General features: G+C 45.8%; 5 protein-coding genes across 5 annotated transcripts; 2 read left to right on the top strand and 3 right to left on the bottom strand.

The window, feature by feature from the left end:
• Window positions 1-993: 993 nt before the first annotated feature.
• PtA15_16A154 (uncharacterized protein) lies at window positions 994-4,794 on the top strand (the record flags this gene model as incomplete). The annotated part of the gene is made up of 5 exons (XM_053163816.1): window positions 994-1,210; window positions 1,313-1,443; window positions 3,352-3,548; window positions 3,595-3,732; window positions 4,623-4,794. The coding sequence occupies 5 exons, from the start codon at window positions 994-996 to the stop codon at window positions 4,792-4,794; spliced, it is 855 nt and encodes a 284-aa protein (XP_053027803.1).
• A 1,256-nt stretch (window positions 4,795-6,050) lies between these two features.
• PtA15_16A153 (uncharacterized protein) lies at window positions 6,051-6,965 on the top strand (the record flags this gene model as incomplete). Its single annotated transcript, XM_053163815.1, has 2 exons — window positions 6,051-6,249; window positions 6,439-6,965. 2 exons carry the CDS (start codon window positions 6,051-6,053, stop codon window positions 6,963-6,965), a joined length of 726 nt encoding a protein of 241 aa, XP_053027802.1.
• Window positions 6,966-8,447: 1,482 nt separating this feature from the next.
• Window positions 8,448-9,781, bottom strand: PtA15_16A152 (uncharacterized protein; the record flags this gene model as incomplete). Its single annotated transcript, XM_053163814.1, has 2 exons — window positions 8,448-8,980; window positions 9,088-9,781. 2 exons carry the CDS (start codon window positions 9,779-9,781, stop codon window positions 8,448-8,450), a joined length of 1,227 nt encoding a protein of 408 aa, XP_053027801.1.
• A 2,245-nt stretch (window positions 9,782-12,026) lies between these two features.
• Window positions 12,027-14,569, bottom strand: PtA15_16A151 (uncharacterized protein; the record flags this gene model as incomplete). Its single annotated transcript, XM_053163813.1, has 7 exons — window positions 12,027-12,646; window positions 12,718-12,771; window positions 12,840-13,125; window positions 13,199-13,416; window positions 13,499-13,505; window positions 13,632-14,008; window positions 14,494-14,569. The coding sequence occupies 7 exons, from the start codon at window positions 14,567-14,569 to the stop codon at window positions 12,027-12,029; spliced, it is 1,638 nt and encodes a 545-aa protein (XP_053027800.1).
• A 2,575-nt stretch (window positions 14,570-17,144) lies between these two features.
• PtA15_16A150 (uncharacterized protein) lies at window positions 17,145-20,754 on the bottom strand (the record flags this gene model as incomplete). The annotated part of the gene is made up of 4 exons (XM_053163812.1): window positions 17,145-17,409; window positions 17,482-17,653; window positions 19,501-19,803; window positions 20,271-20,754. 4 exons carry the CDS (start codon window positions 20,752-20,754, stop codon window positions 17,145-17,147), a joined length of 1,224 nt encoding a protein of 407 aa, XP_053027799.1.
• Window positions 20,755-21,404: the final 650 nt, after the last annotated feature.

Here is a 21,404-nt window from a genome sequence, read left to right as displayed (position 1 = left end):
TAGCAGGCCGCTTGGTCGACTTTGAAATGGAATCCACCATGGCAGTTGGTGGTGAGCCTCAATTTCCAATCACCGTATAACTCCAGCTTACGCTCCTTGTCAGGTCTCTCACGTTGCAGTCACATTGGGTCACCAGATTGGGATGGCTTCATTGTTACCCTCCACGAGTGCTCATAGTGGGCAAGCACCAAAGGCAGCCCGAACTTTGTACGTCGCCATCTTACCGTTTCACCTGTTTACGCCTCTGACATGCATCACGCCCATCTGCCAGAACTAAATTCCAACCCAACAAACCCAGCGCACCCAAACACCCCAACCCAGGCAGCTCAAAGAAAGATAAGTTGCAGCACACATTTGCCACTTTGAAGCCAACAAAAGGGAAAGCTAAGGCAACAAATACCACACCTGACCCTTTGGACGACGGTGAAACAGCATCTGAGGAAGAATCCGAAGAAGAGAGCAAAGAAGAAGTCGCCCCCATACGGAAGCCCTAGAGGGACACGGATCCGGCCACCAATTTGAAAAATTGGAAAATGTGATTTTGCAAAATACAGATGCACAAGACATGTATCATATGTACATACCTTCCAAATGGTTCATTTCATGAAACGCAAAGTCGCATCGGTACATAGTTCATTTCATGAAACGCAAAGTTGCATTGGCTTCCCTAGAATTACATATAACATTCAAAAGAACTGTTATTTTTGACCAGTGAAACACAAATCAAGCAAAACCACACCAACATAACTGATTTCCAGTTGCCTTGAGACTTTTCTTCAAGCAAAACCGCACCAAAATAACTGATTTCCAGTTGCGTCGAGACTTGTTTACCAAAAAAAGGTGAAACATCTTCCAAGTACAGTCGGCTTCTTGCATTGGCTTCCCTTTACACGGAACCTGAGGAACCCGCTAAATGAATTGCTGCATTCACCCTTGGTGCACTGGTGATCGCAATAACCCTCACTTATCCTTCCCTAGTCGCTATTGCCCTCCATGGAAGAAATATCAACTTCAGAGTACGATGAACTTTCTGGTCCTGATGACGAATTGGGTTCTGATTACTGTGATTCTAGCTCAGATGAAGAACCTGAAAGTTTCACAAGAAATCTTGTTGAGAAGCTCCTCCTAAAGGGTCTCAAAGGGCCAAAAGTACTTGAAATATTGCACAATCATGGTATAAAAATGCATGAACGCACCTTCACACGCAAACGTCGAGAATGGGGCCTTCAGCAACGCGATCTTCCCAAAATTAAACCGGCTTCAGTAATAACTCCCCAAGTTTGAGCATCCCTGATTTCATCTCACTCCAAAGGACTGAGTGTTGCCGAGATCCAAGCGCGCCTAGCCAAAGAGACCAATGTTGATGTTTACTGCCGGACAGTCAAACGATACCTGAAAGAGCTCAACTTGAAGCTGGAGATCAATGATGTCCTGAAAGGCAAGGTCACAATACCTCAAGTTTATGAAGCAATTACACATGCACGAGAATTTCTAGGGTACGGAAATGCGGGCTATCAAAGAATGAACATCATACTCAAGACACAATATGCAATCCATGTACCTAGGTGAGTCACCTTACCTTGATTTTATTCAAACCCAAATTGAAGAGCTTTTTATTCCAAAACAGGCAGATGGTGGCCGACTTCCTCAAAGAAATAGACCCCGAAGGAACGCAAGCTCGTCTCCGACAAACATGCAAACGCCGCGTTTTTCGTACCTATGGCCCTAATCACATTTGGTCTTGTGATGGCCACGATAAATTAAAGCCTTATGGAATCACTGTCTATGGATTCATTGATGCCTGGTCTCAAAAGGTTTTGGGGATGTTTGTTCATGTCACAAACAATGACCCCCGCCACATTGGTGTCTACTTCCTCCACCTTGCTTCAAAGATTGGTGGCATTCCATCAAAAGTGACAGTTGACAGTGGAACTGAGACTGGAAACATGGGAACCTTGATTATGTATCTTTCTCATCAATATGCAAGTTTTGAAGGTAGACAGCTCACAGTGGAAGAAGCAACAGCCCGTATGCATTGGACCAAATCAACCAGAAACCAACGTATTGAATCACTTTGGTCTCAGATGATGAAGCAACACAATCGATCAATAATTGGAAATATCATTGATGAAATTGATGGAGGAAATTATGATCAGGAAGACCAAATTCAAAGGTCTGTGGATGGATATGCATAATTGATTGAAAAATTGTACTGACCCCCTTCAAAAATAGGCTTATTTTCCTTTTTCTGTGGATTCCAGTTTTCCAGGCTAGTGTTGACATTTGGGTTGATATCAACAATAACTCTTGAAAGCGTTGAGACCATTCAATATCAACCCCAACTGCATGCAGCCCAGAATTTTCATATGGAACATCAGAATTCTATGGTACAACGGATTATTTAGTCAAAGTTTCCAATGAACGCATTCAATCCATGCTCCAAGAAGACTACCCAGAAATGATGCGAATGTTTACTCATACACCTGGCTGGTTCCACAAAGTTGCAACACAAATTATGTTGGAATTGGGCTTCACTTTTGATCAAATGAATGTTGGGAATGTGTGGCATGTTTTTCACCACATGTTGCCACATCTTAAGTAGCACTTTGGAGAGAATTTCTACCGCACCCCATCACTGGAATATGCCTCCTCAGAAGAAGGTTCAGAAAATACTCCACCAGCTGAATAATTTTGAATTACCTGTCATTCACTGTAGCCTGTAAGCGTATTCTCACACTTGTCAATATTCAATCAGAAAAAGTGCTGACCAGTCATCCATGGTGCTTGTATTATCTTTTAGCCATCTCCTTAGGTGGGATGATCAAGCAACACTACCATTATCCCCTTCCTTCAATTTATACCTCTTTTCTCTTGTTTGTCAGGTTGATTGATGTGGAGGATAATTCTGGGTTTGCAGCCTCTGGGAGGGGCAAAACACACATGTCTTGAATCAAGCTGGAAGCCTTAACACCAGTTAGCACCCAAAAGGAGGCCTTTTTGGGCCCGTCTGGCATGGATGCCGCACAAGCTGAGTCTAATCCCCTCTGTGATTTACACAACGGCATCCTAGTCAATTTTGAACTCGGATTAAGCCTGTGGCTTGGGTTATATATTGAATATCAAAACAGGTTCAAGCTGGTCATAGAAAACTTCACTATATACATAATGAGGCCAGAATGAATGGGGAAGAGTGTTGCAGGCTGGGTGTGGGGGTTCAAATGATGGGTGAAACTTGAAGGAAGGGCTGGGGGATGGTGTGTGGAGGTGGGCCCTCATTGTTGATGAGCGCACCGTTGGTGAGAGTGCTAGAGTCTTGAGACAAGACTTTAGGGGCATCGCTGGTCAAGGAAGTCCAGCGCCTCGGTGAAGTACAAGGACCGGACGGCCACGCTCGAAGCCGAGTTGGCGGGACTCAAAAGATCGGACCCGTCAGCAACGGCGGTGGACGGGGCGGAGATGTGGGAGGAGATGAAGGGCCAGCTGAACAAACTCACCCAGCAGCTCTCGTCTCTGCGCAACAGCTCGCGTGCTTCAAGCTTAGAGAACGAGTAGCTGCAGCGGCGGATGCTTGGGATCCGGCAAGAAAACAACAAGACATGCGCGCGCCAAGCAGGCCCCGATCCACGAGCTCCACGAGGAGCTCGGCCAGCTCCAGAGTCTCCACCAGATGCTCAAGGACGACTTCGACCGACTGGGGGCGGAGAACGGCATAGCAGATAGTTCGTTATCAAGGTCGGTGGTGGGAGACGTATTGAGGGACTGATTGCCGTCGATCCGAGAGCCTCTCTGGTGGCACAGAATTCGTGGCGTGGTGTAGTCGGGCAGGCTACAAGGCTATGGAAATGGGCCTGCGGCGGAGCAAAGCTACACGCGGCTAAATGACAAAGAAAAAGATGTCTGGATTTCCAACAACAGAGGATGGATGCGGAAAACAGACATACAAGAGAGGCCCTTTTATAAGGGCCGGCAATGGAAAAGAAAGCCAAACAACAAGAAGAAACCGATGAATAGTAGTTCAACGGTACAGGCAATATGGGCGTGTACAGATCACGCCTGGTCTGAGAAAGGAAGGAAGAAACAGAAACCCACAACCCCTTGCATGCAGTACGCAGGGGCTTTGGCACCTTTAACTCCTGGCTCGTGCGGAGCCGGAGCCGGAAAAACCTAACACGCGTACAGCGCGCCCCTAGTATGGGCGCCTGTTGCGTAACCAATTGTAGCACGGCTACAGTGGGAGGCGGCGGGTCGCATCCTTCTCCGACACCACAAAATCACTTGCTCTTCACTCTCGGGTCACTTGTGACCATCACCTTCCAGGGACATTCAACATCCCACTTGATCGCTTGCTCAACACCATCTTCCTCCGCTCAATTGAGCACCATCGTCTTCCAGGGATCCTCAATATCCCACTCAATCTTTCTCCTGAAGTTGTTCTGGACGTCCTGCTTGATCACTTGGTCAACATCATCATCTTTCGGGAACCTTCAACGTGTCACTTGGATCCTCCGGACCCACATCATCACCCCCCCCCCCCATTGCCGCTGTCTTCTCCTCACGAAAACTCCTTGACGAACGTTATCAAATCTCAAAACCAAGTCTTGTTCATTATCGGCTGTTTCTAGTCCCGGCCGTGCCCAGCTCTTCGCACCACTATCTTCACCACAACAACTCAACAGCCAAGTCATCGATTGGTCTGCGTTTTTGTCGGTTGACCGGACCAACACCATCATCCTTGCCAGAATCACGGGATCCTGTCGGATATTTGATCAACTCAACCCCCTCGTCATCGTTTAGCTTGCCTTCACTTTGGTGTGTGTACCTGCGGCTCAATTGGTCACTCTCCTCTTTGCTGATCAAGCACTCGCCGTGTATGTCAGAATCTCATTCATTCTTCTTACTTCAATGACCTTTGAGGTTGAATTTTTGTAATTCCCCTTGGTTTCTGAAAAGGACAACAAATCAAGTGTTGGACGATGTCGGCTGAATGGCGATATCCCTATCGTCGCAATCATTGCTCTCCTACTGATTTCTCAACAGTACAATCAGGATTTGGCCAACCCCCATCAGCAAGGGTTCACAGTGGTTTGTTGCGGATGGAGAATCAACCTCGATACCATCCTAGCCATCACTCCAGATCACAGTCAAGATCAAACCATCCGCAATCAGCAAGGGGTCATTGTGGTGCCTTGCTGATTGAGGATCGACTTCGAAACAATGGTAGCAATGGCTCCAACGAACTTGGACACTACTCTTGCGACCGCTCCCGATCCAACCATCCGCAATCAGCAAGGGGTCATTGTGGTGCCTTGCTGATTGAGGATCGACTTTGAAACAATGGTAGCAATGGCTCCAACGAACTTGGACACTACTCTTGCAACCGCTCCCAATCCAACCATCCGCAATCAGCAAGGGGTCATTGTGGTGCCTTGCTGATTGAGGATCGACTTCAAAACAATGGTAGCAATGGCTCCAACGAACTTGGACACTACTCTCGCGACCGCTCCCAATCCAACCATCCGCAATCAGCAAGGGGTCATTGTGGTGCCTTGCTGATTGAGGATCGACTTCAAAACAATGGTAGCAATGGCTCCAACAAACTTGGAGACTACTCTCACAACCGCTCCCGACCCAACCATATGCAATCAGCAAGGGGTCATCGTGGTGCCTTGCTGATTGAGGATCAACCTTGAAAAAATTGTAGCAATGGCTCCCAAGAGCTTGGACGCTATTCTCGCGACCGCTCTCAATTACCATCAAGATCCAACCACCCCAAATCAGCAACGGGCCATTGTGGCACCTTGCCAATTGAGGATCAACCACAAGATTATCCTAGCGAGTGCCTGAAAGTGCCTTCCAGATCCAAACATCATCTCACTGAGCGGCAAAAAAAGAACATCAAGATTCAGCACAACATCAACACCAAGACGTTTCCACTTGTTCCAAAAGACCAAACCCAACCGTACGTGCTAAGGCTGAATCGAGAGCCACTGAACACCATCCGAGTCCATGCCAATGCATTTGAAAGTAAGAAGGTTGTGGCAACAGACAACATGGGAAGTCAGATTCTGTTTTTAGCTCAGTTCCACAACCTTGAAGATGATAATCCAGTTGTCAACGCTCTCTGGCAAGTTGTAAAAGACTTGCACCTGATGGGTAAGAATCAATACCCCATCAAGCCTGCCACAATGCTCAGTGGGACTATGAAAGGCATTGGATTCCGACCAGGTATGGAGCATGATAAAACTGCTGGTTAGTACTCCTCTTGCCCATGACATGGTTTAAGTGATGCGGACTCTTGCTAAAATTGATTATCAGGTGCCTATGCTTGAATATCTAGGATCCATGAAAAGTTGCGACACAAAGATGAGCGTTTATGGGATCAGCTTCCACAACACAATGAGTTCTTGTGCAGTCGACTGAAACATTTTTTGAATCAAGCCTTCGAGAACAATGCAGCACTCATGAAAACGTTTGGACTTCCCAGCTGGTCGGACAGTGAATGGACAGACTTTTTGAATGACAGCACCCAAGCATTTACAAGTGCAATTGTAACCAACAATGACTTCACCAATGAACCTCATCCAGATGACGATGTCAATGGCTTTACTTATGGCATCTTCACTTACATCAATCCCAAAACTGGCGATCCAATAACTCCGAACATCTCTGAATCCTCCAGTGGCCATGCACTAAGATTTCCTGAATTCAACTGCAAAATTGACTTTGGAATGTCACCTGGGATCATCGAAATTGCCTGGGCTAGTAATCGAGTAATTCATCATACAACCAAGCCTCCTAAATCACTTCAGACCACAAAATTTCTTACCCACTTCGGATCTTCTCTTCAAACTGCGAAGGCACTAATTTATTGGGCTCAAATGCTAGCAGAGCTCCCTCTTGAAAGAAAGCTCAAGCAACAGTTGGACGCTGTGAAAGAAACAGAATTGAAGATAGTAGGCTGTTAGACCAAAAAAAGTAGTATTTCTTCACTTGTGTGTAGTCTATTCTTCGACTTAAGACTACAACCCAGTTTTCTCTCATGGCTGCTCTCAGCGCTCTGTTTTTCATCTATTGTATTTCTATCTTCGCTTGAACTATCTCTTTGTTAGATCTCCATTTAAATCAGATGCCTTACATCAACAATGGGCCAGCTTTATGGTGGTGTAGTGTAGCGGAATTATGCTTACTTTTAGCATAGCATTAGGGGAATTGTGCCATCTCCACACTAAGCTATGCAGCTATTTTGCCTGTTAGAGTGGCGTTAGCACAGATGCAATCAATTAATGCTACACACAGAGGGCACCAAAGAGTGCACCCTACGCTTCTAAAAGTGCTGTAGTGCAGCATAGCATAGCTTAGGGACTGTAGCGGCACACTCACACTAACAAAGAATTGGTGCGCTGTGATCACCACTGAAAATTAGTGCAGTGTAGCAGCGCTAACAGCGCACTAATGCTATCCAAAAATTGGAGGGCACTTCTTGCCACTATACCAAAATAGCTTAGCTTAGTGGAACAGCCCACCCTTGACATGAAAGTTCAATTGCCTAGAATGGAGCAGCTTCGTTTTATGTGGAGTCTTCACAAGAAATACCACAAGGCTGGGTTGTTTCTTCCATCACACAATTGAGAATTTAGAATGAAAAAAGGATCACAGAAAATATAATCTGATTCATGGAGAGACACAAAAATTTGGTGGGGATTTAAGTGTGGAAAGCGGCTGAAATGCTCTTGGGAAGAGTATTTAATTGTACTTGGTTTCATTTTGGTCACAAGTGTTTTGCGGGTTTCCTGAGGTGCTTTGAGTAGCAAAGAAGTCATGTGGCTCTGGAAGCCGATTGGATGCCAAAATGTGAGGTATGGAACCACCAGAGCGCACAGGTTGAGAATGATGTGTTGGGTTTCCTGAGTGTCCAGGATGAGGGTGTCAAGGAGTGATTGAAGATTGGGTATTCTGGTCTGGTCTTCTCCAACCAAGATCAACTGCTTCACTAAGCTCTAAAGCATTACAGACCGGATTGCAAACATGATTTTCAAGAAACAGTTGAATTCCTGAAGCTGCATTGTTTCCATCTGCCCATCGGCTAAGTTTTGTGTAAAAGTTAGTTCTTGACTTTAACTGGATCGCAACACAAGATGGATAAAAAACTAACACATGATCTAGGTCAATGATCTGTGGGTCAGTCACAATAGTTCCAACACCTTGCAGGTCGCACACCAAGCTTTGTCCCCGAGAGGTGACATAGTACCAATGAGTGAATGCGTTCATCAGATGTAAATTGCTGATGTCCATGCCAGCTTGATCCTGAGTAACATTGAAATTGATGTTGCTTGAATACTTCACATATGGACCCTCAAGAGCCGCTTCCAGGAAGTAAATTTCGGTTGGATAATTGACATCGCCAATGACAACAACACAATGCCAAACAAGCTGAAATAGTGTTTGAGTTAGTTAGTAGACACATCCTTGTAAAATAAGGAGGTAAAACTGACATGGAAATCGGATGCTCTCTGTTTTAGACCATTAGTGAGCAGTGGACTTTCTGCATCAGCAACCACCCGCTTGAATTCCCTGAGGAGGAGGCCACAAGCTTGGTACATTCGAGCATCGGTGGCATGGTTTGAAAGTGATGGAATATGATCAATAAATCGGTGCTTGGCAACATAGTCAGTGATCTCTTCACTTCCGTCCTTGAGCAGGCTCTTGACTTGGGCAGCGTAAGCAACTTGCATGCTTCCTCTTCCAACTTCATTAGTCTTATCGACTTTCAAGGTGATTGCGCGTGGGGTGCTTTTGAGGCCATAGACAATCAAGCTTGGTTCTTGACCTCGCACTGAAGTAACATCATCATTATCAAACTCAAGTCGCTGTCCAATAACCCATGCCTCTTCATTCCAACTCAGTGCATGGTCAGCCAATGGTTGTCCAAGGTACGCCAATTGTGTCAAGAGACTTGCATGACCACGAGCTGGGAGAGTTCCTGAAATTTGGCAAAAAATCAACATCATGACAAGCAACATATTCAAAATTTGCAAGACTTGCCAGCAATGCCACCAAGGGCCCAAGTCTCAAGGTTCCCACCGCTACTTGCAATTGTATGATTTCTGTTTCGAACAACCGTGTCTAGGTTGAAATTCGGTTTAGCTGGGACATCCTTTTGGACTGCACGCTTTCTAGTGCTTCGCACTTGGGATGAGCTGACAGAGGTGGTGATTCCAGTTTCAAGCTCGCTAGAGAGATCCTCATAAATGAGATCAACTTGAACTGGTTTTTTCTTGGTGTGTTCAAGATGGGAGAGCAGGGTGCTGAGGTCTGGGAGGCGGCTTTGACCATGGCTCAAGCAGGTTTGTTCAAGAGGATTATTGGGAAGAGGACCAATGAGGCCTTTCTTAATTAGTTCAGGCGAAAACAAGGCCCACAATTCGGACCAAAGCTTGAAATATAAATTTGGGTCGCTCATTTCAATCCGGTGCATACTCTTGATTGTTGAGGTAAGTTTTTTGTTGAACTTTTCATCTTGTAGGATAAGTATACCGCAATTAATAAGTGTAAATTGAGAGGATGGTTCGGCAGCAGATTTGGAGGATGATTGTTGAGAGCTTCTAGAGTAAGGGGCAGGGAGAGGCTTCTTTGTGCGCTTAGCTTTTCCAATAGCTTGGAAGTGTGCCTTAGTACCGGCTGACATTTGTATTTCAGCGGCATTGAAGGCAGGAATGACTGGAACAGCAGGAATGGCAGGAACAACGGCAGGAACGGCTAGTTGAGGCGCAGGTGGTGGCATTGATTCAGCAATACGAAGTGGAGAGGGGGCGATTGTGTTCAAGCCAGATGTCATAGCTAATTTGAATGAAGGATCACTATCGGCATTTATTCCCACATCACCAAGGCATTTTTGGCACTATCCAGCAAAATGGGGACCCATAGACCAAGCGCTGCACCGGACGCATTTGGCCATTATGAGCAGAGATGTAAATTTTGACTAGGGAGAGATGGAAGTCAACACTGAGTCAACTTCCACTTTAAATGTGCTCCGAATATTATTTCCTGGCCAGCTTGTGGTTATTCTCTCCATGTATTGGAAGATGTTTCACTTTTTTTTTGGTAAAGGTGAATGTTTCTCAAGACAAGTCTTGACACAACTTGGTTTTTGGGAATCAGTTATTTTGGTGCGTTGTTGGTTGAGTTGTGTTTCACTGGTCAAAAATAACAGTTCTTTTGAATGTTATATGTAATTCTAGCGAAGCCAATGCGACTTCGCGTTTCATGAAATGAACCATTTGGAAGGTATGTACATATGATACATGTCTTGTGCATCTGTATTTTGTGAAATCACATTTTCCAATTTTTCAAATTGGTGGCCGGATCCGTGTCCCTCTAGGGCTTCCGTACCCCCAAGAGGCGTGGTCACCCGCGCAAGGATATTCTTAAGGATGCCGCCAAGCGTATGAAGCGCTCTTGAATCAATCGTTCTGCCCTCTTGCACTTTTGATCGATTATCATAGCTCATTTAAATTTTTGCCGTCCAAACCTGTGTTGTCCAAACACCATCAAATCAGACCAACCCAATTTTCCGTTTCTTGTTTCTACCCTCCTATTACTTGTTATTCCCGTTGTTGCGTTCCCATGTACATAAATTTTACTTGATCTTTTTTCACCAATCCTCACCAGAGATATTGCCACCCCATTGCACCACCTTAATTGCGCAATCTCGAGTCACCGTTACCCCATCAGTATGACCCCCAATCTCAAAGCCCGAGTGACAATGAAGGGCAATACAACTGTATGACACTGCCTCCCGCAGAACATAATTGCATGCTCAGCCCTTAACAGTCCCAACCGCGTCCCCACTACTTGAACCGGACTGATTGGTTTTATGCTTTAGTTACTATGGTTTTCCGTAAATGGAGGATTCTGGTGGCTTCACCAAAAACTTGGGGAGACCACGGACTATTTACGTGGCCGCCCCTCATAAGTTAAACGCACATGTCCCGCACCTCTCCAGGTTTAGTTAAAGACTGCCACCAAAACCCCTTTCACCTGTTCATCAGCCCACGGCCTTGTCCCCAATCTTGCCCGGTTGCATTCCCCACGACTCAAAAAAACCTCATCAATCAGTCATAAAACTGGTCGCAATGGCCCCCGGCATTCCGAACACGCCTGGTAAAGTCATCACGACCACCTGTGTACACCCCCTCTACCTATACTGCGCAGACACACAAACGCGCATCTAAGAGGGGGCCCACCCCCCCAAACACAGCCAAAAAATTAAAATGTCTGGCATGTCTACATTTTCTGTAATGCCAGCCACTTAGAGCCTCAGAACTTCTGGTAGTCCGCTCACAAAAGTCGGACTCCCCCCGAGCATATCACCCATAACAACCACCCACCAGCCGAGATCACTCGGCGTCATTTACACATCACGCTAGGACACCCGCACCTGTCAAATCCACAACAAACTGCTCACATCACTACTCACCGGTGTCACTCCTTCACACATCACACTACACCAAACACCGCCACCAGCTGCTCCACAACAAACCAACATTACCACCGGTGAACATTACAATACACAACCAAAGCAGTCAGCCAACCTCTGGTGAAAGCACCAGTGAGTCCGGTTCTTCAACACTCAAGCACAGGTATCACTTAATTAGGTGATTAAAGATTAAAAAATTGATGTCTTCTTTCTCCTGCTTTGAAGGATTCCAGATTCTCTGATTTCTCTTGCTTGTATGTACTCCTTGTATTTATGTATGGATTTTTGTTTAATATAACAGGAGAAATCATTTGGGAGTAGTCGTGTATTCTTATTGTACAACTTGAGAGAAGACTGCATGCAAGTTATAGTTATATGATTATTTAAGAGGATGGCGAGTTGTTTGTTTATTTAAGATGATGGAAGTACAACACGACCATCAGGAGTCATTGCCATTGAGGGCATACATGATACACAATACAGAAGAGACACACTCCAAAAAAGAAAAGAAAGATCAATCGGCCCTCAGACAAAAAAATAAAAAAAGAAATCAATCCTGATCTTCGCTACCATCCTCTTCAGGCTCAGATTCTACCACCCATTCAGAAGCCTTCCCATGAGGAGTGAAAACCGAGGTGTGATTGGATTCATCACTGCTGGACTCATCAGGCTCTTCCTCTTCTTCTTCGGATGTGTCTGATTTATCCTCCTCCTCCTCCGATGACGAGATGACTGCTTTGGATTTGTACTTTCGCTTCGAGACTGCAGCCTTGGTCTTGGCACAACACGGCTTCTTGTTTGGCTTCCCGTCTGCCCCGCCTGTTGCAGTTGAACTAGTTGATGGGCGTCTTCGTTTGGTGCCCGACTTGGTGCTTTTGCTTCGCTGAGAGCTACCTTGATCGAGATGTTGGTAGGTGTCCGACGCATCCAAAACTTCTACCGAATCGACATCTGGCCCAATTAGTTCAAACCAACCCTCCTCACCCGCCACAAGTAGCCTCTGCAGCTCGCCACGCTTCAAACGGTCCAGCTTATGACAAAAATTGTTTGGGGTTACCAGGAGGTTGTTTCGCTTGACTCGCATCTTGACGCCAAGTGAATTAAGCTGCTCAACTGTGCTCGAACCTGGCCAACCATTCCCAACAGCCCATCGGCCATGGGTAGCTTTATCTGAATTTCAATTTTGAATGATTCAAGTCAGACTCCACTCGGAAATTTAAAGTGAATAAGAAGAGATGTACTTAGCGCTTCCACAAGTTTAGGTCTAACTGCGTCGAGCTGCTTGGCCTTGGTTCCTGTTTGAAAATGCAAAGAAGATGATTAAAAGGTGCTTGAGGTTCTAGGGGGTGGGAAAAACACTTACCACGATTATATTGAGGGTATAGGTCTCCTGGTAGATCTGCTTTGCCCTTTCGCGGCTTTCTTGCCTTTTTGGGCGGAGGTGGGAGGGAACCAGTTATCTTCTCAATCGATTTTTGGCCTTTTACAAAGTCGATGAAACCCGTACGCAGGTCTTCTTTCGCAGGAAACATATTGAGAAAGCGAGTACCCAGTTCGCTTCCTCCTGAGATCATGATTGTTCGTTTTCTACCGCGCAAAGCGAAAATCAATAGGCCTTCAACTCCATAGGCAGCGCTTAATTTCCTGAGCTGAAACCCAAATACCAAACAATCAGCAATCAATCAAGTAATGAAGCAAAGGAATACAGCTACTTGTACTTACGTCCAATATAACCTTGCTTGCCCATCTGTCGGCTTTCATGTCGACATACGTTTTCTTCTTCTTTTTTTCCAAATCGTTTTCAGCTGCTTCCTTGGCGGGTCCTTCATAAGGGTTAGGAAGAGAGTCGAGGTATTCAAGATCATTCCACTTATCCTTATCTTCTTCCTTGGCCCACAGGGCACCCAGTTCCTTTGAGCGATCATCGTTTGACATTGATTCTACACAAGCAAGAGCAGGAAGTTAATTAGTGTGTGTATTCTTAGAGAAGACTGTTACAATTGAGGGTAAAATATAACTTACTGTCGGCCTTGACCTTGCAGGCTTCAGGAGCGTACTGACAGAAGTTGTTGTAGTTCGTTGTCCCCTTGATGCGAGTTTTTTCCCCTAAATAAGCCAAAACGGGATCGATTTCGAGTTTATTCTTGATCGCCACCAGATACATCTCTTGCTGGTAATTCTCATAGACTTCTGTTAGTTCCACACAGTCTTCTGCACAAAGACGTGCATTCTCGCCATGCTCGTTCACCAAACGACGCAGTTCATCAATGGGGAGATGCCGGTACTGATCCACGACATCTTCCTCTAATCTGACACGGGCCGCTCGGGCTGGTTTCAGGCCGCGCGGTAAGTCTGTCTTGGTTGATGGCTGATCGGGTAAAGGCGAATGGGAAACTTGAGAAGTTGCTGGATTAACAGGGGGCCGGCGTTTGCGAGTCGACCTGGGCTTGGATTTTTTGTTGGCCTGGCGCACCTGGTTAACTGCAGCCTCAGCTTCGTGGGTGAGTTGATCAAAGGTTGGAAGTGGGGTGGCTGTTTGAGGCCGAGGCTGAGACTGAGGTCGGTGTGGGAGAGGTACAGGGTTTTGCTGGGGGAAAAGTGCTCGATTTTGGGGGGGGGGGGGGTGATGTTGATCATTTGGATGGAGGGGTATCCACTGCGAGTGAGGCGTGAAATCCGGCTGGGGGCGGTTACTAGGGCCAGGCTGGAGGGGGATCCACTGCGGGTGAGGTGTAAAGTCTGGCTGGGGGTGGTTCTTGGGGAAAGTTTGGTGGTGGTGTGGTCGTGGTTGAAGACGGTTGTGTGGTGGTGGCTGCTGATGGTGGTGCAGTGGTGGCTGATGATGGTTGCGCGGTCGTGATTGAAGATGCTGATTGGATGGCTGAGCTGTTTGATGTGAGTGGTTGTGATTTGGATCAGCAGAGGCGCTCGATGGTGCAGTCCCTACTTATTAAAAAGGGTAACTACATCAGTGAAGGGCCAAGACGATCTATTCACCACTGGAAAACGGAACACACCTTGCACAAGTGATTCCAAGGTGAGCGTGCGACAATCGGATGGACGGTTGGTGAAATTGCCGAATGGATGCTGCATGGTTGGTTGTTGCATCCTAACTTGCCCGGGGATGTTGATCAAACCTACAAGATTCAAGGAATTACGTTTGGATGATGTAGATGGAATCAAGGTCAATGATGCCAGAGGTGGAGAACATATGGAGGGGGGGGGGGGGGGGTTGAGATTTACGAGAGTTTGGATGGTTGCTGATTCCCCAGAGAAGAGAATCACGGGGGTCAGCAGTTGTATTTCTACGATGGGAGCGGATTCTATTCATTGTAGTTGGGTGATTTGCGAGGACTGAGGCGGGGAAGGATCATAAACAAAGACGGACTATAAATAGACAAATTTGCTTACCAGGGGCTCCAAGGATGCGTTGGAGAAGACTGACACCTATTGCTGCGTGAGTGGAATTCACTTCGTGCTGTGAATGTGATATATCTGCTAATGATGATATGGTCGTGAGCTGTCAGCTGAATGGGTTCCGGATGGCAAAAGCAGAAAGGGGTGTTATCCACTGGAAAATTCAAGGAATAAACAGAACTTACTCACGGATATCCAAAAGTTTAATATCGGTTGGAGTTAGCCGTATCAAACAAGTTTAGCCGTATCAAACGAGTTCAGTGTGTAAAGCTGAGGTTTTGAAGAAGGTTGATGCAATGGTTGTTATTGGTAGTCAATTGAGTTTGCCCTCTGAGGTGGTAGCCAACGGATATCAGCCAGTTGCCAACGGATATCAGCCAGTTGCCAACGGATATCAGCCAGTTCGGTATCGGTTGTTGGTCAAGTTTGCGGTTTGATCGATTGCGAGGTAGTAGCCAACAGATATCAGGCAGTTCAGCCAAGAAGGGTCATTGATCGGAGCATGGTAGGTAGCAGAAGCAGAACTTAGGTCAAGTGGCTACCGGTGTGAGTTTCACAGGGCTTGCGGAAGGGAACCCCGCCCACAAGCAGTGTGAAGCCCCCTGTGACATGTGCACTGCGGGGGGATGCCAAAACTAACAAAAGATATCAAAAAGATATATCTAATGGATAAATCGTGAACTTTCAATGCCAGGCATTTGGCAGTATGTACTTTTGATGGAGGAGATTCATATTCTGAAAGAAAAATGGCGAAATTCCAAGAGGATTGGAAGTTACAGCGGTTGGAAGGTGCAAGTGCCAGCGCATGTTGTGGTTTGTTTGACTGTATAATAATGGGTAGTGGAGTGATTATTGATATGCCAAGGACAGAAAAATTGTAGTTTATAGTTTTATTATAGGGGAAAATGATTCTGAAGAAAAAATTGCAAGATCTTCATTAGATCTCAAGATATTTTGATTTTTATGTGAAAATGTACCACACACGTGTGCCTGTTGAGGATGTGCACTAGCTGTGGGAGCCACAGTTGAGCTAATGAGATGATTCCAAAGCTGGGAATAATTTTTCTAATGATAAAAAAAATTATTCTCAGCTTTGGAATCATCTCATTAGGTCTACTGTGGCCCCCACTGGCTAAGTGTGCTTGATAAATCACATGTTTTTCAAAAAGTGCACATTTTCACACTGGCCATTAGCCAGTTGGGGTGTGAGTAGACATAATGAGATGATTCCAAAGGTGGGAATAATTTTTCTAATGATAAAAAAAAATTATTCCCAGCTTTGGAATGTCTACTCACACCCCAACTGGCTAAGTGTGCTCGATATATCACATGTTTTTCAAAAAGTGCACATTTTCACACTGGCCATTAGCCAGTTGGGGTGTGAGTAGACATAATGAGATGATTCCAAAGCTGGGAATAATTTTTTTTATCATTAGAAAAATTATTCCCAGCTTTGGAATCATCTCATTAGGTCAACTGTGGCCCCCACTGGCTAAGTGTGCTCGATAAATCACATGTTTTTCAAAAAGTGAACATTTTCACACTGGCCATTAGCCAGTTGGGGCCAGTAGACCTAATGAGATGATTCCAAAGCTGGGAATAATTTTTTTTATCATTAGAAAAATTATTCCCAGCTTTGGAATCATCTCATTAGCTCAACTGTGGCTCCCACAGCTAGTGCACATCCTCAACAGGCACATGTGTGTGGTACATTTTCACATAAAAATCAAAATATCTTGAGATCTAATGAAGATCTTGCAATTTTTTCTTCAGAATCATTTTCCCCTATAATAAAACTATAAACTACAATTTTTCTGTCCTTGGCATATCAATAATCACTCCACTACCCATTATTATACAGTCAAACAAACCACAACATGCGCTGGCACTTGCACCTTCCAACCGCTGTAACTTCCAATCCTCTTGGAATTTCGCCATTTTTCTTTCAGAATATGAATCTCCTCCATCAAAAGTACATACTTCCAAATGCCTGGCATTGAAAGTTCAATACTCATCCCACAAAACTCTCTAACAGATACCAAAACTCTACTATTTGATTTTTTGGCACCTGAAAAAACAATCAATCCTTCTCAAGAAGGATCAATTGCTAGGTGATTTTAAAACATAGTTTTTTAAAGTTCTGACACATCAAGCAGGATGATTTATTTAAGCGGATAGACATATCACACATCTTACAGCACACATAGAAGTATACATGGAAGTAAATAGCTCAAAACATGTTTCTATTAAGTTACTCGGGGATTGATGGCGCAGATCTATCAGGTACATTCAATTCTTCAGGTACTGGTGAAGAGATCCGGGCCTCTGATTCCTGCGGTAAAGGTGGGGCGACCTCGGCTGGTAAAGGTGGGGCGACCTTGGGTGTATCATCATATCCAATCTCATCGACCCAATCATCTTCGGCGTAATCCCCATCGTCCCCCTCATTATCCAACAATACGTCTTCCAATTCCTCATCGATATCTGGTACTTCTAGATTAACGCCAGCGTCCGACCTACTTCATTCTGCAAGTCGAATCCATTCAGATATGTTGGGTTTGTTTTGTGGCGGCTGACACTTGTCCCACAGCCACATCACATCATCCGACCAATCTTGCACCAATACCTTATGAGTCGAAAGACGTAAGCGTAACTCTTGGTTGATACATTTCAGCTTTTGGCGATATGTCATCCCGGCCATTGGCAGAGAATCAATGTGCTCGTCTGGAGGTCTTGTATCATCTGTTTCGCTAGAAAGGTCTGGGTTCAACGCAGTGGGGCAAAGATTGGTCAGCTCATAAATAATTATGTAGTAAAATGGAAAACATACATAGCGCATGAATGTATCTGATGTTTGAACGAAGTAGATTGTTCTGGCTAATTGCCCATCCAACCGCGCGACTCAACTCTTGAGAAATTAACTGAAATTCTTCCTGGATTCTACTGAGTATCAGAACACAATTGATTCCAGTGCGTACATCGGGATCAATTGCCCAAGGAGCACGGGAATGGAAGTACAATCCGCCGTTCCAAAATGTATCGTCAAGAGACATTGCTGAAAACTCCTCATAAGTCAAACTGCCATTGAAATTCGGAATTATTTGGCTTTGGTCTGGAAATTGTGCGACAAACTTTGCATGGCATGAGTTGAAGTAATTGATCAGTTTGACTACGGCCGGCCGTCGTGCTGCGATGGCTTTGTAAATTTTTTCCTTCAGCTTAGTTCCAAGTTGTGTACCCATATTTTTTGAGTTCAGAATTGGTTCCCGTTCGGCACAGAGGTGGACTGCCTGCACAAAAAGGTCGGATTTGGCATCCCAAAGTAGCAGTAACAGCCGTTCTTCCTCAAGTTTCTCGGCAGCTGATGACAAGTCAGCAAAATTGCAACCAACTAGAGTAAACGGAATCAAAAGCTCACATTGATTGGTTGAGTTACCCCTGTTCAATGCCTCCGCTTTGCGCTTGAGTTGCTCGGTTTTGTCTACTATTTGGTCAAGGAGTACTCGCAATTCCTCCTCAGTTGCCTAAAATATCTCAGGGCCTTGGAGCCGTTTCCTAGCGGGTTCAGGTAGATACGTGTAAACAAGAGCAAACGTTATGATCACACAATAATAAGCCATACATACCTGAGGTGTTCCAACGCAGCCTCATCTTTATACAGTTGGACTAACTCTTGCCGTCAATCGTCCTCTTCTTGAGTATGAGCAGTCTGAAACTCGCGCTGCTTTCGCCACTGCTTTAAAAAATATCCCTCTGTGTACTTTCGGCCGTTTCGCTTGTGGGGATTCGGAAGTCCAAGGAGAGCAGCAAGCAATGACCTAGTCTCACGCCGGCGTTTCACAGCATTACCAAATTTCCTGCGAAGCCAATAAACTAAAATCATATTGCAGTGAGTAACATAATGTATCCTCAAGTGATGCGGTGAGACTTACTGAGGCTGTTTTTACTACGTCGATTGTGGTATTTTAGTCGATGTGCAAGGGCAGCCAGTCGATGGTTGCGTGTAGCATATCTCAAGGGGCTGACAAGTGATGACAAGTATGACCACAGGCGTTCCAGGCCTTTGCCGTCCGATAAGCCCCAGCCGTCGTTAAACCTTGGATTGTATTTGAGTTGACAGGCCCAATTGTGCACGTACGCGTGAAAGATTGAGGTCCCGAACTTCACGCGTGCTCTGTCTCGTCCCAAGAGGTTCCGCTGGCAGAAGAAAGAAAATTGATCAGTTTTTTCTGTTCCATTTTGTTGTGGGAGATAATTGGGAATAGCAAACCAATACTCACTGAGCTTGCATATTTATCAAGAGAGCAACCGATGTCGTACAGTATGCTCAGTGGACGATCTGACTCAACTGCAGATAATAATAGGCGGATGATAGCCATCGGGAGGTTCCTCTGCTCGCCGGATTTGTGAATATTAGCGAAGTAAACGGCTGCATCGTGCCGGCAGCAGCATCCCATGAGGCCAGTGTCGTCACACCCCTTCCAAGTTGATTCGTTCCTTTTGTCATCAGCTGCTTTGTGTGATTCAGTACATCGATTGGCCTGATAACAATGGGGTAGAGAATGTGGGTCAGTACAACAATATCAGGATATGAGCAATTGCCGAACCGGCTAAGCCTACCTGGGATGGGGGTGTTAATAACTGTTCTTGCCGCCGGATGTATTGGGTGGTTGCTTCCACCTGGTCGGGATGAATGAAAATCCGTGGTATAACCAGTGGAACATTGTCACGACTGGCTAGGGTATGATGCCAATGCTGAAAGTTGCCGTCCAAGCAGATGATGAGTTGGTCACGGGTGGAATTTGGATAGAGACTGCTGTTGGGAGGTCGGGGCCCAAAGCATGCCGGACAAGATTCCTGCGCCAAGATTTGCTGTTCGGTTAGCTTGAGGTACGAGAATATTGTCTTGTCTGTCATGTCGTGCAGGAGTCGGAACAGGTCAACTGCTGCAGAGAGAGGTCTCCGTAATTCTCGAGCCTAGGAAATTATGGGTGTCAATCGGGAGCAATTAGTTTGATTGGTGTATTGGTGTATTGGTGTACAGCTCCTGGGACTTACATGATTCCGGTTCCTGGCTCGCAACCTCTGAGACCTTGGTTCAACAAACTCTCTTAAAGCAACGGTAAATGGGAGAGTGCCGATGTTGCAGCTGTTCCATAGATGGTTATGGAGCTGCATTAGTGGCATCGAGAATGCGGTCTGAGGCTTCATTGGCGATCCCGCCATGTATCCAAGTTTGAGTAGGGTGAAGACATCGAGCGTGCATTGGCAGAACTTGACCTTTACTTGGCGCTGTCCTATTATCAAAATTTCATCATTGCAGCGGGTATGTGAGCAATGTGAACATGGATGACACGATAGATTTTGGTCTACTAACCGGAAACATCGACTAAATCCACCGGTTGTGATGTCTTGGTGTGCGGCAGACAGTTGCAGTCGCGGAAGTCGTAGAAAGTATTGGAACCGGTCCAGTCATTGGTCTTGTATTTTAAAACAAGGTACACCGAGTGCAGGCTTTGAATCATGGCCGAGTAATTGTACTGCCGTGCTTGTTGTTGATGCTGTGCTTTCCGAGCTTTGATTGCTGCATCAATTGGGTTAACAGGCTCTTCTTTGGTAAGTACCACCCAGTTTCTTTTGTCATTGTCATTCTCTTCATCGTCTGATGTGTCTTCTTCCTGAGGGTGGTTGTAAGGGTCGTCTAGGATGTTTTCGTGGCGAAATTCTTCCTGTTCATGGTGTAATTGCTGTCGTTGGCGGAATTGGGTGTAAGTCTCTGCATTACGAGCAGCATTCACGTGTTGTCTGAGTCTGTCAGCTCGAGTACCGGGCCGATCAGAGTTGTATCTCGTTCGTGCCATACTGATGAAGGGCTAGACCTAAACAAGAAACACAAACAACTGGATCATCAGTTGAAGTGGTGGAAGAGGCCGGGTATGAATGCGACTCAAGCCAACAGCACCCCTTCCACCGGTAAATATCAATACTTGCTTCAAGGTGAAGTAAACTTACATTTGGGTGTGGTGAGGGGAGTGGAGTAATCCAGAACTAGTGGTTCATGTTGAGCGTTTGGATCAAAGGAGCAAAAGACGATTGCTGTTGGTTGTCGGGGTTGATATCCTGGGGGAGGGGTGAGCGTGATGTGATGCGACCGGCACCGGTGGTGTGGAGGAGTGATGTGTAAATGACGCCGGGTGATCTCGGCTGGCGGGTGGTTGTTCGGGGTGATATGCTTGGGGGGAGTCCGACTTTTGTGAGCGGACTACCAGACGTTCTGAGGCTCTAAGTGGCTGGCATTACAGAAAATCTAGACATGCCAGACATTTTAATTTTTTGGCTGTGTTTGGGGGGGTGGGCCCCCTCTTAGATGCACGTTTGTGTGTCTGCGCAGTATAGGTAGAGGGGGTGTACACAGGTGATCACGACAACATATTCGAACACCAAGAGTCGAATTATCAATTCATCTGATTTCAGCGTGCCACATCGCCTCGGCCCCTGTAATGTACAGTGT

The sequence above is a fragment of the Puccinia triticina genome, chromosome 16A (genome assembly GCF_026914185.1).
Source record: "Puccinia triticina chromosome 16A, complete sequence".
In the NCBI taxonomy this organism is placed as follows: Eukaryota; Fungi; Basidiomycota; class Pucciniomycetes; order Pucciniales; family Pucciniaceae; genus Puccinia; species Puccinia triticina.
This window is presented reverse-complemented; position numbering and strand designations above follow the sequence as displayed.